Below are 15,612 nucleotides of genomic sequence, written 5' to 3' on the forward strand. Positions count from 1 at the left end.
AGGTGGATTGGTCCATATAAAGGACTAAAAAGTCTGTTGGTTCATGGAAATCATTTTACCATTTGAGGATATAATATGAAGATACATGCCAAACGTGCTCCCAATGTTTTGTAAATAAAGGAAATAGCTTTGGCCAGGTATAAGAAGAACTATTGGCAACTCATTTCTTAAACTATGAACTCTCTTATAAATTTTCATTTAACACATGGGATATTTATCCAATGCTGAACTTGGAATTATTGAAAGTGAGAAATTATAATGTTCCTGTAAGTTTTGACACTGTCATATCCTGTGATGTATTGTTTAACCTTTCTAGATTGTTTCTCTCCAGACTGGAAAGGACTCCAGCCTGGTCTCTTTCCAGGTGAAAAAAGCTTTTCCTAGGAGTGATTGTATTAGAAAAATTCCTGGAACCAATATAGAATGCTATTTGTCTGAGGCCTTATAACTAGTAGTTTGGAAAGGCTTATTTAATATTTCTTGCAGTAGTGCTTATGCTGTATCCAAAAGTACACAGACTGCAATAGGCTTCTATATTAAGCTAAGATGCCTGAAATGTATAGAAAAATATTTCTACAATGTCAAGTAATAAAGATGCAGGTCTGGAGACTTCAATCCTCCCTTTTTGCATGAAGGTTTCTAAAAATGTGAGAAGAAAATTTTTTCTTTGGCTCAAAATAAGACCATAAGCCCAGAGAGAACACATTTTAAGGCCCTAATCTTCCACCCATAACTAACATTGGTATAATGTACAAAGTTAGGGTTGCTAGCCCCTCCTGGGGCAGGGAATTCACCACCTCCTGGCACTGCTCACCTGGTCAGTGAGTGGATAAGATGTGGGGAATCAGTGCTACTACATGCACTCTGCCCAGGAGGCACATAGCCAAAATGGGCATGTCCTCTCCCACGTTGCCAAAAAATGACATCATTTCCAGTATGACGCAGAAGGGATCAGTTGTGCCAGGGCCGAGTATTTGAAACTCGGCCCAAAACATAGCGTAAATACAAAGACAATGCAAAGTGGAACTTTAGAACATAGCAATTATGTATAATTTTGTTTTATCTTCAACTGTTACATACAGTTGCCAACCCCAGGTTGGGAAATTCTTGGAGATTTGGGATGAATTCTGGAGGGTGCCTGCCAGTGTTGGGCAAACTACCAGGGGTTTGACACTTTGCCTGCTGACCCACCAGTGGTTGGCAGGAGGTGGCAAGCTCCAGGAGGATGTATCATCTCTATATACAATGGATGTATCATCTCTATATACAATAATCCCACATGATACTGCAAGGTTGGTCATGGATGAAGCTTTAACTATACATGAGGGGCATTTTTCAAAAAAAATTTTGCTTCAATTGCTAGATCTAGTATTAGAGAAAAATTATTTTCGATTTGAAGATGATTTTTTTTTACCAACTTAGAGGCGTTGCGATGGGAAGTTCAGCTGCCCCATGCATAGCAAATTTATTTATGAGTAGGTGGGAAAATCAGTACATTCTACATGCTACTAATCCCTTTAGGATACATATTGCACAGTACTTCCGTTTTATAGATGACCTGTATTTTATTTATAAGGATATAGGAAATGTGGAAGAGTTTTGCCTTTGGATTAACAGTAGAGATCCCAATGTGAAATTTACATGGCAACATAGCAAATCTGAAATCAATTTTTTAGATGTTGTCACTTATAAGAATGAGAGAAATTGTGTTGGGATCAGGACCTACCATAAAGAAACAGATAGGAATTCTTATCTGGATTTTAAATCCTTCCATCCGCGACATCTACGGGCAAATATACCCTACAGTCAGTTGTTAAGGATTAAAAGGAACTCTTCCTCTATGTGGGATTTTGAGAGGGATGGTACTAATTTGTGCAAACAATTTAGAAGAAGGAACTACCCACAGGAAGTGATCCGGACTGCCTGGCAGAGAGCAAGCCTAGTGGATAGAGAATCCCTATTTGAGGGAAACAGAGACTTGCAGGAAAATAGAATCATATGGGGATTAGATTTTACCCCAAGGGCGAATCAAATTAAAAAGATCATTTTTCAACATTGGAAACTTGTGGAAAATATAAAAGGCTGCGAATTGAAACCTAGAATTGGCTTCCGCAGAACACAGAATTTGAAAAATAATTTGATTAGGGCTGATATATGGGACACTAGCGGAGGGCACAGCTTACCATCTGGAAACTACAAATGTGCCCACTGCTAAATTTGTAAACTGTTCCAAGAAGGGAAAGAGTTTAGGTTTGGTGAGAATAAATGTGTTATCAGACATTTTGCAAACTGTCAAACAAAGGGGGTTGTTTATGTCTTGGAATGCCCATGCAAACTGCTATACGTAGGTTGTACGTTAAGACCCATCAAGGTACGCATTTTAGAACACATATCGCGTATACGTAACAACATCCAGGAGGCACCCCTGACTCAGCATTTTAGGGAGCAGGGACATGCAGAAAATGACTTTAAGGTGACGATTGTGGAGGTTATGCATAGGAAAGATCGTGAATCTGCACAAACAGCACTACTTCAAAGAGAAGCATTCTGGATTTTTAGATTGGGATCAGTTAAACCTAAAGGGCTGAATAATGAATTGTCTTTGAGCTGCTATCTGTAATAGGGTGGAGGAAACCGTATGGCTGTAATGTGACAGTATATCTTTAAGAGACAGATGAAGTTTGTTTATTTAAGAGAACCGCCCTTTTTGTTAGGCGCGTGAAGAAACATCGCCGCCTTGTCCGGGTTGAGTGATTTAAGTGCTTAGGGGTGTTCCCCATGGGGGCTTTGTGAGTATAAATGCACCTTAAAGAAAATATTTTGAAGAATTTTTGTAAAATCCATTTGATTGGTAAACTGATGGGACTTATGTTCTATTTAGGAAATAGACTCCTGAAGAAGCAAGCGCGAAATCTGCTTGCAGCCGGCCACAGATTGAGGGTTATGCAGGAATGAGGTTTACTGCTGTTTTTACAACTGACCTCATTATTGCTATACAGGAGAAGGTTACGCAGAAATGAGATTTACTGCTGCCTTTACAACTCACCCCATGAGTGTTTTGCAGGGGTGAGGTCGACTGTTGTTTTTATAACTTACCTCATGGCAGGAAAGCCTTTCTACTTTACATTTATGAATGCATAAGAAAGAAGATCTGGAAAGAAAGTAAAAAACTGTTTCATCAAGGATTTACCCGGAAGCTATGGACTATTTGGAGAATGCTCATATATGAAATGTTGCCTTGCATGGACTTGTATGGACATTTGTGAAAGGATATTTATGAATTTGTTATACTGTGGTAATATTTATGAATTGTCAGCACTTTGCACTTTCAATTGCACTTATAAATTGACTCATTGTATTATAAATGGTATGAAATTGATTCTTTTGTTCCCTGTGGGATTCACCTCCCTCCTTTTTGCATCATAGTTTATTACAGGGACAGCCTAATTCTCTGTTTGGACCCACCAGTGGTTGGCAGGAGGTGGCAAGCTCCAGGAGGTTGTCCACCATTGACAGGCACCCCAGGAACATGTACCATACGGGCACTCCCAAGGGGTGCAACAACATCACCTCTGGAAGTGTTGTGTCAGCCATGGAAGCATTCCTGCACTTCGTTTGGGGCCAGTTTGGGCCCCAAACGGGCCGAGTCGATCCTGGACAGAACGCAGGAGGAATCCCATGGCCAGCGCGATTACATCACTTCCAGGGTGACGTCATTGCACAAGCACCAGAGCCCGTGCACACTGCTGGCACGAGGTAAGTGCCAGGTTCCCCCCCCCCCAGCAGAAGGGTTTAGGGACCTGGCAACCCTATCCATAGAGTCCACCTTCCTAAGTAGCCTTTTTTCAGGGGTACTGATCTCTGTATTCTGGAGATCAGTTAGAATTCTGGAATCTCCAGGCCTGCTTAGAGGTTTGCAATCATACTGTTATACTACATATTTACAAACCAGTACATGTTGCTTTTCAGGGCAGTTGAACTTGTTTAGAACACAAATTATGAGAGTAACCCAGGATGTGGTTATTGTGCTGTTTGCTTTTTAAAACAGTATTTTTCTGCTTTGTGAGCTGCATTGGGCCCTCTTTGGGGAGAAAAGCAAGGTAAAAATAAATAAATAACCTACTGATTCCTGTTTCATTACTTAATTGTTTTAGATGTTTCTAGTAAATTCCAGTTTTAAAAAATATTCCTTCTTTGGACACTTCAGTGGCAAAGCAAAAGAAAAAGGATGCTGAGGATGGAAACAAGTCAAATGCAAACTGCTCCCAAAAGGACCCAACACAGACTTTGCAGGCCCTCTTTTCCCTTCTTCGAGAAGAATTTGAGGAGATGGATTCAAGAGTATTGCCCCTGTGTCTCCATCAGGTATTGGCAACACCTACCATAATGTTTTGTTATACAGTTTAAATTTCTCAGTAAGAGAGATCTTGGCATGAAATTGAAATGCCTAAATTAGAATTTAAACATTGATACAAACATGAAAAGTTTTGTTTATTTCTTTTATATATAAATATGAATTCTAGGTTATTGTTCCAGTTATTTCACTATCCAAGACCTTATGGCTACACTGAAAAACAGCCACTTTTTAAGTAATGTGAACATTCTCCCCTACAAGAAGAAGAGTGACTGGCTGTTTTGTTGAGCAGCCTGGTACTATAGCAAAGCAACAGAGCAATTGCATCCACTCTAACTCCCTTATAATAATTGCAAGACAGCAGTATATGAGATACAATCTATCAAACCTGTTCCACATGAACGTAACCAATTGTTTCAAGGGAGGTGCTTGTAGTAGGATTGCCAATCTCCAAAGTGATACCTGGAAATCTCCCAGAATTACAATTCATCTCCAGAAAACAGTTTCCCTAGAGAAAATGGCTGTGAACTATACCATTGTATACCCCTAAGATCTGTCTCCTCCTCAAACCCTGCCCTCTGCAGGTTCCACCCCCAAATCTCCAGGAATTTCCCAATCTGGAGGTGGCAACCCTTTTTTATAGCAAACATCAGTAATAGCTGTTGGCAAATGCTACAGTGTGCTAGAGTAAAAACACTCTTATTCTGGAGATAATTAAGCTATTTAAATAGCTTGCACATTTCTTAGGTGCTGGAAAATGTAGGTCCAAGTTTAAAGGTGAGCAAGATCTACATGCCATAGCATCCATGTTCTGGTAATCTATATCACAAACCTTTTGCCTGACTAATGCCCAGGTTTTCTTCAGACTGTAACACAATATAATTGAAGGAAAAAATCCTGCACTGGTAATTCCTTGGATTATAGCTTTCTTCTATTTACTTATAAATGCATCTTTCACTACTAAGAGATAAAATTAGAGGAGGGATTCCTATGGCAAATAGTCAGCCAGAAATTTATATGAATTAAAATACTAGGATTTCTTTTAAGCAGTTAGTTTGTTAGCGCTAATAAATTGCCAAGGAGTAAAACACGTAGTAAGTTACCATCAGTTACTGATGCATCTGATGAAGAGAACTAGTTCTCGAAAGCTTATGCTACAGTAAAGTTGGTTAGTCTTAAAGGTGCTACTGGACTCTTTACTATTAAGTTACCTTTGACTTCAGTGTCTTGAACTGGAGAAGAATAAAATCTGAATCCCTCCCTACTAGGGTTGTCCACCACCTAATCTTGTCGAGCTGTGTGCTGCTATTGATTGCCGCCATCTGAGTGTATATTTTTACGTGTGAGATTTTTAAAAATAAATTATTTATGGTTTTAATTGTATAAATTATTTTTTTTTAATTACTAGTACTACAAAAAGGAAAAAGTGGGAACAGGGAGAAAGGGAAGAAACAATACATAACAACACAAACACTACATCTACAAGTAATGCATTCCCTTCATATTGCAATTATTTAACATTAGAACTTTGTAAAATGCTGTTAGATTGGTAGATCTTATAAAATACAAACTACAATCAGGATTAGGTCTTCTTACCCCCTCTGGGTCTCGGTCGCAATTCTCTCTGAACAGCTACAGTCACTGTGCTCGTTCCCTCCTCCCCTCCCCCTTCAGGCTTGAAATCCTCTTCTTCTTGCTGAAAATCTTGGTGTTTACCCACAAAGTCCCTTAGCTGATCTTCTGATGTTATCTTGTGAGCTTGATCTTTATAACTAAACCAAATACCTTCCGGAAATAACTATTTGTACTTTATTTCACATTTCCTCAGAAGAGCTGCAAACCTTTTATATTTAAATCTTCTTTTCCGAGCTAAAAATGGAACGTCCTTCAATATCTTGACCTTATTGCCCAGAAAGTCCAAGTCCGCATTGTATGAATTATATAGGATGGTGTCCCGGATCTTCTTAGATGAAAAGTCAATAATAATCTCGCGAGGCAGCTGACGCTTCGTTGCGTATTTTGAAGAAGCCCGACGGACTTCCAGAATGGCGCTTTTTAACTCTTGTTTAGTTGCCTTTGCGGGTATCGCCAAAAGTTCCGACACCAGATCCTTTAAATTCCCATTTTCCTCCTCCTTCACATTCTGGAGACGCAATATTGTCTGAGCACGATCCACTTGCAACCCGATCAGTTGGTTCTCCAACAGCTTTAGGTCTTTGTTTGTTGCCCTCATGAGTGCTGCGTTTTCCCGAGCAGACTTTTCCGCCCCCTCCGCTGCTTCCTTAATGGTTTTCACTTCACTCTCAATTAAGCCAACCCTTTACTACGACGACCAACCGCTTTACTAGCTCCTCCAGAGACTCCTTTCCCCTGCAAAGCAGCCGAGATAGATTTGCCCATAGCGGGGCTCTGCTTTTTCGTCGCCATCTTAGGGGGGGAATCCGCCAGCCAAGTTTCGATACTCAGTGAGGGGGAAGAAATCCGAGCCTTCTTAGCTTCAAATCCCACCAATCCTTCGCATACGCTTGTAGTAACAGAAGGGATTCGCTACTTACAGGTTTTCACCTTAGATCTGCTTTTTGCCATTCTCCATGGCCCGGCAGCACGCGAAGTGCTGCGCAAGTCTGCCGGCCTCCATAGGAGCAAACGGGCAATTTACCCCCCGCATCGACTTCGGGGGGGTTCTTCCTGTCGCGCTCCGGACCCTGACACCCTCACTGGGAGTCTTGGGGGCTAACCTTTGCAGGTCAGCCGCCCGGTCAGGCTGCTCAGGTGCTTCCTCCCAGACCTGCGGAGAGGAGCGTCCAACATGGCAGAGAAAACGAAACCGAATCTGTATAAATTAGTTTTAATGTGTTTTTAAAATGTTGTAATCCACCCTGAGCCCTTTGTGAGGAGGGCGGAATAGAAATCTAAAGAAAATAAAATTAATAAAATAAAATAAATCTTAGATCCACTGTGGGTTTTTCCACAGGCACAAGAATTTTGGCCTGTAGAACATGACTTTCCTCCTTTCTTCCCCTCCCATTGCAGCCCAAAATTCTTCCTGAAATCCTGTTCCAGGGGATGGGGGTGAGAGGTCACCCAGAACAGCATTTTGGAAGTTATTTTGGACTGTGACTGGAAGGGAGATGGAAGAAAATTTTGCTTCATGGGCAGAAATCTTTGCACATGGAGAAGAACTCCAGTGGATCAAAGTTTGTATACAAAGTAAACTTTAAAAGTATGGTCTAAGAAAGAAATCCTTCCGAGGTCGGTAAAATGAGTACCCAATTTCCTGGGGGTAAAGTGTAGATGACTGGGGAAGGCAATGGCAAACCACCCTGTAACAAAAAGTCTGCCAAGAAAACATTGTGATGTGATGTCCTCCCATGGGTCAGTAATGACTTGGTGCTTGCACAGGGGACTACTTTTACCTTTAAGAAAAAAATAGCATTTTAAAAGTATATAATTATTATTTAAATTATTTATCTTGGCTTTTCCAAAAGTTTATTTTCATTTAGAAAATGTATACACTACTTCTCCAGATACCTGCTTGAGATGGCTTATAACTCGATAATAAAATAAAACAAAGCCATTAAATTACCCCCATTAAAACAAGCCATTAAAAATAGGCTCATGCTATTAAAACAAGCCCTGGCATAATAACTGCATAAAATTCATTTTATCTACATTCAAAATGATGTAGATAAAATAATCCTCTGGCCAGAAGCAGACCATAAAACATATAATAAAACCCCTTAGTTAAAACGTAGGTAAAAAGGAGTATTTTAGCCTGGCTTCTAAAAGAAAGTACAATCATTATCAGACAAGCTCACAGAGGAGAGTCTTCCAAAGGCAAGGTGCCATGATTGAAAAATCCCTATCTCTGGTCACCACCCACCTCACTTCTGAAGGGTGGAGGCACAGAGAGCAGAGTTTTGGAAGAGGATCTCAGCTGGTGAGCTTGGACAATAGAGTTGGAGACAGTTCTTCGGGTACACTGGCCCCAAACCATTTAAGGCCTTAAAGGTAAGAATGAGCACTTTGAATTATACCCAGAAACAGATGAGCAGCCAGTACAGATCTTTAAGCACAGATGTGATACAATCTGTGTATCCAGCCCTTGACAATAATGCATCTGCTGCATTTTGGGCCAACCGAAGTTTCCAGTTTTCGAAGGCAGCCTACGTAAAGTGCATTATAGTAATCTAACCTGAATATGATGAACATGAATCACTATGGCCAGTTTTGAAGGAAGGGCTGTAACTGGCATATTAGCCAAAATTGGTAAAGGGTGCTATGTGTCACAAAGGAAACCTGAGTTGCCAGCAATAGGCAGGGACCAGCAACACCCCAAGCAACAAACTTTGCTTCTTCGGAGGCGTACAACCACCTCTAGGGCCGGTTAAAATCAACAAATAGTACCTCAGTCTTATCTGGTCTGAGCTTCAGTTTATTGGCACTCATCCATCCAATTATTTTCTCTGGGCACCTATAGGACTTCCACAGACTCCCTCCCCATATTCAGATGATGAGAAGTAGAGCTAAGTGTCATCCACAGATGGGTGGCACCACACTCCAAATCCCAGTAGTTTCATGTAAAGGAGACAAGATAGAGCCCTACAGGACTCCGAAGCGTGAATGCAGTGCAGATGAGCAACAGTTCCCCAGCACCACCTTCTGGAATTGTTTAGCCAAGTAAAAACAGAACCACCAGATCATGGTTAATGGAGTTAACAATTTATAAATCAATAACAATCAACAATAAAATTTAAAATTAAAATCCTGCCTTGGATTTCTTGCATTGAGCAGGGAATTGGACTAGATACTCTATAACGGACTCTGTATAATAAACATGCAAAACAATAAACTAGCTGTAATCCCAGTGGATAAAAATTACAGAGGAAACATAAGAGCAACTTAACCAAATGTCAGGTGAGATAAAAAGATCTTCACCTGCTACCTCAACAACAGTAATGAAGGTGCCAGGTGAACAAAATTCAAATCCAGTAAGACCTTCAAGACCAACAACTTTTTCCAAGGTATAAGTAAGCTTTTGTGAGTTAAAGCTGACTTTGTCAGATAATAGAAATACAATACTGATGTTTGGGGTAGCAAGTTTATGAAAGTTTTGTACTTCTTAGAGATGCTATTTAGCTTTGCTGTATATTGTTAAGGATTCTGTTGTAGATTTTATGTCAGAAGTAAACTACATATGCTTTATAACATTTAGTTGTACATTACTATGCCTGCAGTGGAAAATGAAAAGAAAACAAATATATGTAAGTGGAGTGAGGCAACATCTTTTCCTAAGCAAAACATGAATGTCTGATAATGTTAATTTCTTCTCTGCTGTTCTTTTTGTAGATTGCTGAAACCTATTTTCAGGATGGAGAATGTATCCTTTTAAAATCAAACTTATTTTTTTTTTAAAGTGTGTCATTGCCATCCAAATGGAAATGAAATTATACAGCCAAAGGTCAGACATAAAAATGAAAAGTCTGATTACTGATGAATATGCTTGTTCTCATTTTAGTTCTAGAGCGGGTAGGTACATGTGAGGTCCTTGTCCCAAATGTATAAAAATATTAGTTGCTAAGGGTTCTGGAGACCACTGTAAAGCAGCACATGTGATAACCTGCAAATATCTTATTCATATGCTTTCTTGTAGGTATGAGAAGATTTTCTCTAGCTGCATCATGCATAACGGATTTGGTCGTCCTTTCATTCTGCCCCGAGCTAATATAGTAGGCTTTTATTTTCACAATAGCCTTTTTCTGAGTCATGGACTTTTTTTTAGGACTGGAGTGCTGCTTGGAAATTTGCAGGCATTTATTTCTTAATATTTTATTGCTATATACCAGAATCCAAATGTGGAAGGGGGGCTCAAGGTGGAGCTTTGGGTTCTCCCTTCCCCCTTTAATAACAGCACCTCACAGTGCCTGAAACTTGAGACTCCTTTGAGAGCAGCCTCCAATACATTGCAAGAGGCTGTGGTTGAATCAGGAATTGAGGGAAGTTCTAGCACATACATGCACCATTTTGGACTTCTAGTTCATAACCTTTTAAAGGGATTTGTTTAAAAAATGTAAGGCACAGTGGGATATAACATCCCCCATATTAGTCATCCTCATTTTCTAGGTTGCATATCCTTCTGGTAAAGTAAGCCGTCTAATAAGCAAAACAGGTGAATGTTTAAACTCTTTGGGGAAAGCTTTATCATGGAATTTCTACACTAGTTTTGGTTTTATTTTGTATGCTTTGTCCAGGACCAAGTAAATCCATAGGACTGGATTACACTGCTGGCAGCCCTCCTGCATGTGCTACAGGTGAACCCATGCCACCAGCAGACTCATGCCTGTGTGAAACTCATGTAGAAATGCCAGTTGTGTGAACTGTTTTTGTAACTTAAGCCTGCATACACAATCACAGAAATTTGTGCAATTGCATAATTGGCCACCAGCAGGTGTGAATTGGTTCACTGGCATAGATCCACTGGAATTTGCATAGACAGAATTTCTATGTGTATAGTGAGATTTCCCCATCTCTTCTTCTGCATCCGAAAATACCCTCTGAAATGCTGTTTGTGGCGGAACATCCTGCCCCCAGGAGCAGCATAGGAGTAGGGAGTCAGAGGTCTGCAGCTAAGTAATCAGTGAAAATTGCCCCTCCCTTCTATCAGTAGAAATCTGTCAATTCATTCCATCATGGGCAAGACATACAAAATTGTGGTAAAGTGGCCCTCTAGATTTTATTTATTTAAGTTTATATTTTGCATTTCCTTGTGGCTCAAGGCTCTTACACATCACCATTAAAACATTACAATTTAAAACCTATAATATAAAACCCCAGGTACTCCTTCCCCCCAAAAGATGCCTGCAGTTTATACAGCATTAAGAGATCTGGCAAGTAAAATGGCTTTGCAGTACCTCCTGAAGATTTCTATATGCTAACCACAATGCTCCCCTCAATTCATCAGGGAGGCAGCTCATTTCACTGATTGGGCGATACAATAGAAAAATAATGGGCTCTGGTTGACATCAGGCAAGCCACCTGAAGGGCGGACTAGCCAGTAGGTGGAAGCTTGAAAGCTACAACTGGTACACGGGGACATATGGGATGACACTGTCATCCAAATATTTGGGTCCTAGGTCCACGAACACTTAGAAAGTCATAACCAGCACTTTGAATTAAGACTAGGAAACAAATAGACATCCAGTGTAGCTGTTTAAATATTAGCAAGATCTAACAATAATTGGGCTGCTGCATTCTGAACCAGCAGCAGATTCCTGGCTGTCCTCACAGGCAGCCCAATGTAGAATACATTGCAGTAATACAGCCATGAGGTTACAAAGGCAAGGGTCAGCATGGCCGAGTCTAAGAAAGGAGAGAATTGGCAAACCAAATGCAGCTGATAGAAGGCACTTCTGGCTACTATTCCAACATGCTTTTCAAAATGCAAGGTTGTGTCCATGAGCACACCCAAGATCTTAACCTGCTCTGTAAATGCTAACTCTACTTCATCCAAGACAAGTGGAGCTAATTTGACATGATCATAAGATATATATGATTGCCTGCTTTCAATTACTACAGAAAACTTTATGGGATAGGGCAATTTCAAACAATGGCTTTAAGGCGTACATTCAGTTGCTATTTTTTTTTTAAATGTTGGTTGCATGCCAGGGGCATATGATCACACACTACTTAAGATATGATGACTTTGAATTTTCCCTCTTGTTTTGTGAATTCCTGTAGTATTTGTTGGTTTCTTTCTAGATGTGGAAACAAAATGTTAAAGCCTGTGCCTTTAAAGGAGACGTAAAAAACATTTTTGAGTGTTTGTGTATGAGAGAGAATTTGGAGTTTAGAGAAACAAATTCTGCTTAGTGATCCCGGGCTGTATCATTTGTATCAAATCTAACATTGTTAAAAGTGAAAGTCAAATTGCTGATTAAAGATAGACTTGTTCCAGAAGGCTTGTTGTTCAAAAAAAGAAAACTGCTTGTTTGTATACACAGTAATTAGGTGTAGACTTCTGTGGAAGAATATAGTGGTTTAAGATAGTAGATTCTCATGCACATGTGAATAGGTTAGGGCACTTGCACATCCATTTTCCGTCTCATATTGATGCAGCCTACTGCTTTTGATAACAATGCTGAACTCTATCAACTTTCCACTGTCCATCTGTATCAGTATTTCCGTTTAGCTTTCCATTCAGATGAGAAGGCCATGAAGTTCATTCAGCTTGAACAGTTATACCATGAGCAACTACTTGCAAATCTTTCTTCTATTCAGCAGCAGTGGGGTAAGTGTATTGCACAGTGGACAATGGTTTATTAAATTGAGAAATCTGTTCTGAACAGGGTTGCCAATTTACTGCTGGGGGTGGGCGATCCAACCTCTATTGCCTGCCACCACTCCAGTGGCCAGTAGGAGAAGAATAATGGGGGGGGAACCGTTGTGATGGCATAATGTCACTTCTGGGGGAAACTCAGATGTTACATCAGCCCTTTCTAGGAATCACTGAAAACTCTATGGCAATTCCTAGAGAGATGTTATGTCACTTCCAGGTTTTCCCCAGAAGTGACGTCTCATCAGTGGTGCCTTTCATGCTTCCCTGGATTCCCAACTGCTGTCCACCGGTGGTAGGCAACCCTAGTTCTGATGTTAAGGCCTGTGTTGCGCAGCTGAGCAAAATAAAAACCTGCATTTTCCCCAGCTCTGATTTGTATGAGAAACTCTTCTCCTTCTCCCCCTCCCCCCTCTAATTTCCATGAAAAGAAACACTGTAAATGTTTTTGTAGGCTTCTAGCTATTAATATTAGGAAAGGTGGAAGGCAGCACAAAAAGAAGATCCAACATGAGATGGCTTGACTCAATGAAGGAAGCCATGGCATTTGCAATATCAGAGAAAGGCTGTTAATGATGTTTTGGAGGTTGTTAATTCATAGGGTTGCACATATTACCAACACACAGAAGCAGGCCAGGTTGAGTGCCCCTGTGGTTCTACATCAAGCCCTTGCAATGCTAGAAGAACTTAAGGGAGTTGACTCTGCCTGCTTCTGCATGCCAGTGGCCCTTCAAGGACATGACCTGTCAGGAACCTGCTCCACACCTCATCATAATTACTTCTGTAGTGCAATATTTATGGATTCTTTTTACTTTTCAAACCTTTTTTATAAAGCCATATTCTTTTATTTATTTTTAATTTGGTTTATTAGTTCAAAGCACATGCGGAAAATATTCTAGTTTGTTGTTGAAGGGATTTTAGTTTATTGAAATTTAATGTAGTGATTGAAATTCTTGTGTATTGATACAGAAAAAAAATGGAAAGCAGCCGCAGCTGGTGAGTGTCGAAGTCTAAAAAAATCTGCTAAAGATCTGAATAATGAAGAATTAGACAAACTAGCTGAACTTTGCACATCACATCAAGAGTAAGTAAAAATATTTTTTCTTGGTTACAATCTGGTGAGTGTGTAGCTGTGCATGCTTAAAAGATGTCTTTGAAAAGAGATCCACACATGAGAGTACAGAAAATGATTTTGGAACTATACAGAGTGCCATTTGGTGCTAGAAACCTGCTGTTAGAAGAAAGTATGTCAAAATGGACTGGACAAATGTTTGGGGCTCTGAAGAAATACATGAAGTAGTGCCTGCTAAGTCCACATATTTGAAGATCTTAAAATTTCATTTAATATAACCATCCTCTGAGTTTGCAGATTAAATTACTTGCCTTGTTTAACTGCAGTAGATTTTTTAAAAATCCAAAAATTCAAGAAGATAAAATCATCTAACATCTTCAGATTCAATCCAGACATCATGTTTATGATACTCCAAACCAAACCAAAATTTCACTACAAGTTTGCATGTTCTGTCCTCCACTCTCATGTGCCTGTTTCCTCCACTCTTTTCCTGGTTTGCCTAGCCATAGTTTGCTGTGTCATATAGATGCAGCAAACTGTAGTTAGTTCCAACCAGGATTGCCTGCAAATTATGCCTTGCAAACCCACTTCCAGCCATGGACACAGTTCATGGTACACGTATCTCAGGCATACATTCAGTGAGACCCTTATGCCATCATCCAACTCTTTAATGTTAGGTTTGATTCTTAGTCACTGTGTGTTTCCCTTTTTAATGGCCTGGGAGAGAAATCTGTGACTTTATCTTCAGAGTGGTATGAGCAGTATAAAACAACTCTTCTCTACTTGCTATCAGAAAACATTGCAAGTGAGAACTGGCTGCCTAAAATCTCAGTCTCCCTCTCCATTCCCCCCTCAGAGTTCAGAAAGCCCTTGAAGAATTGTAGATCACCCTCTAAGAATCTCTGCTCTATTGCAGAGGCTAATCAAGGAAAAATGTACACAAATCCTTCCCTTCTTGTGTGGGGAACAACTCCAATAGCCCATGCTCTACCAATTCAGCTGTACAGTGTGTGAGCCTGATAGTAAGTCAGGTTCATCTGAATGCAGCATTGGTTGTCTGACCCACAAAAAGCTCTGCTGGATGGAACAGTAGGAGTGGAGAACAATTGCTTTCACTATCATCACCTTCATAACTTGCTCACTTGTTGAAATAATTAAAATCTCACTTTTCAGCATGTAGCCCTTTTTCTCTGCCTGCATTGCTGCTGTGGGTTTTTTGCTTTCTGTTAAGGGGTGTCAAAAGATTATTCAGCTTTACGGTATTTATAATGGTAAGTATAGAGTTGAAATTTGAAGTGAAGTTATGAATTTGTGTCAGAAGTGCTGCCTTATTTGATCTGAGGTTTTTGCTGGTCTGAGAACATCATGGGTATCAGTGGCATCTCAACAATGTGCCGTATAATGATTTGACAGTATCCTAATTCAGGAGGAAGAATCCAGGCTCAGTCACTGGTAAAGGATCTTGGGTAACAGGGTTGGGAAGGATTCTGCCTTGAGACTAGTTAAAATTTATTGTTATTAGAATATATATATATGGATCAGTGAGCTTGAAGTACTCAACAAGGAAGAACAGGTTTGAGTGCTGATGACATTTGGAATGTAAGCAATGGACAAGGAGAGACCGCACGAGTGGGTAAGTGATTGGATGGAGCAGGTGTGTGTCTCAGCCTGAACCTGGCCTGGGCTTCCTGCCGCAGCGTGCTCTCAGAGGGGCGGGCTGCCTCTTCTGTGCTTCCCTCTATGGCAGTGCCCTCTGGAGGCATACCAGGGTGGGAAGTGAGTTGTCTGGAACACAGTTAGCCTTTTATATAGTAGGATAGTACAAAGCCTTTCGCAGTCCCAACTGTGGTTTGG

The 15,612-nt window shown here is 40.3% G+C and overlaps 1 protein-coding gene across 2 annotated transcripts in view; it reads left to right on the forward strand.

Annotated features, from left to right (window-relative positions):
• CNST (consortin, connexin sorting protein) overlaps positions 1 to 15,612 on the forward strand; it is a 90,672-nt gene that overhangs the window by 40,667 nt on the left and 34,393 nt on the right. For both annotated transcript variants that reach the window (XM_054975674.1, XM_054975681.1), the window contains exons 4-7: positions 4,208 to 4,365; positions 9,704 to 9,734; positions 12,555 to 12,641; positions 13,656 to 13,770. In XM_054975674.1, the coding sequence (XP_054831649.1) occupies positions 4,208 to 4,365; positions 9,704 to 9,734; positions 12,555 to 12,641; positions 13,656 to 13,770 (391 nt within the window). The remainder of the gene's footprint in view (positions 1 to 4,207; positions 4,366 to 9,703; positions 9,735 to 12,554; positions 12,642 to 13,655; positions 13,771 to 15,612) is intronic.

Source organism: Eublepharis macularius, chromosome 1, assembly GCF_028583425.1.
Source record: "Eublepharis macularius isolate TG4126 chromosome 1, MPM_Emac_v1.0, whole genome shotgun sequence".
NCBI lineage: Eukaryota > Metazoa > Chordata > Lepidosauria > Squamata > Eublepharidae > Eublepharis > Eublepharis macularius.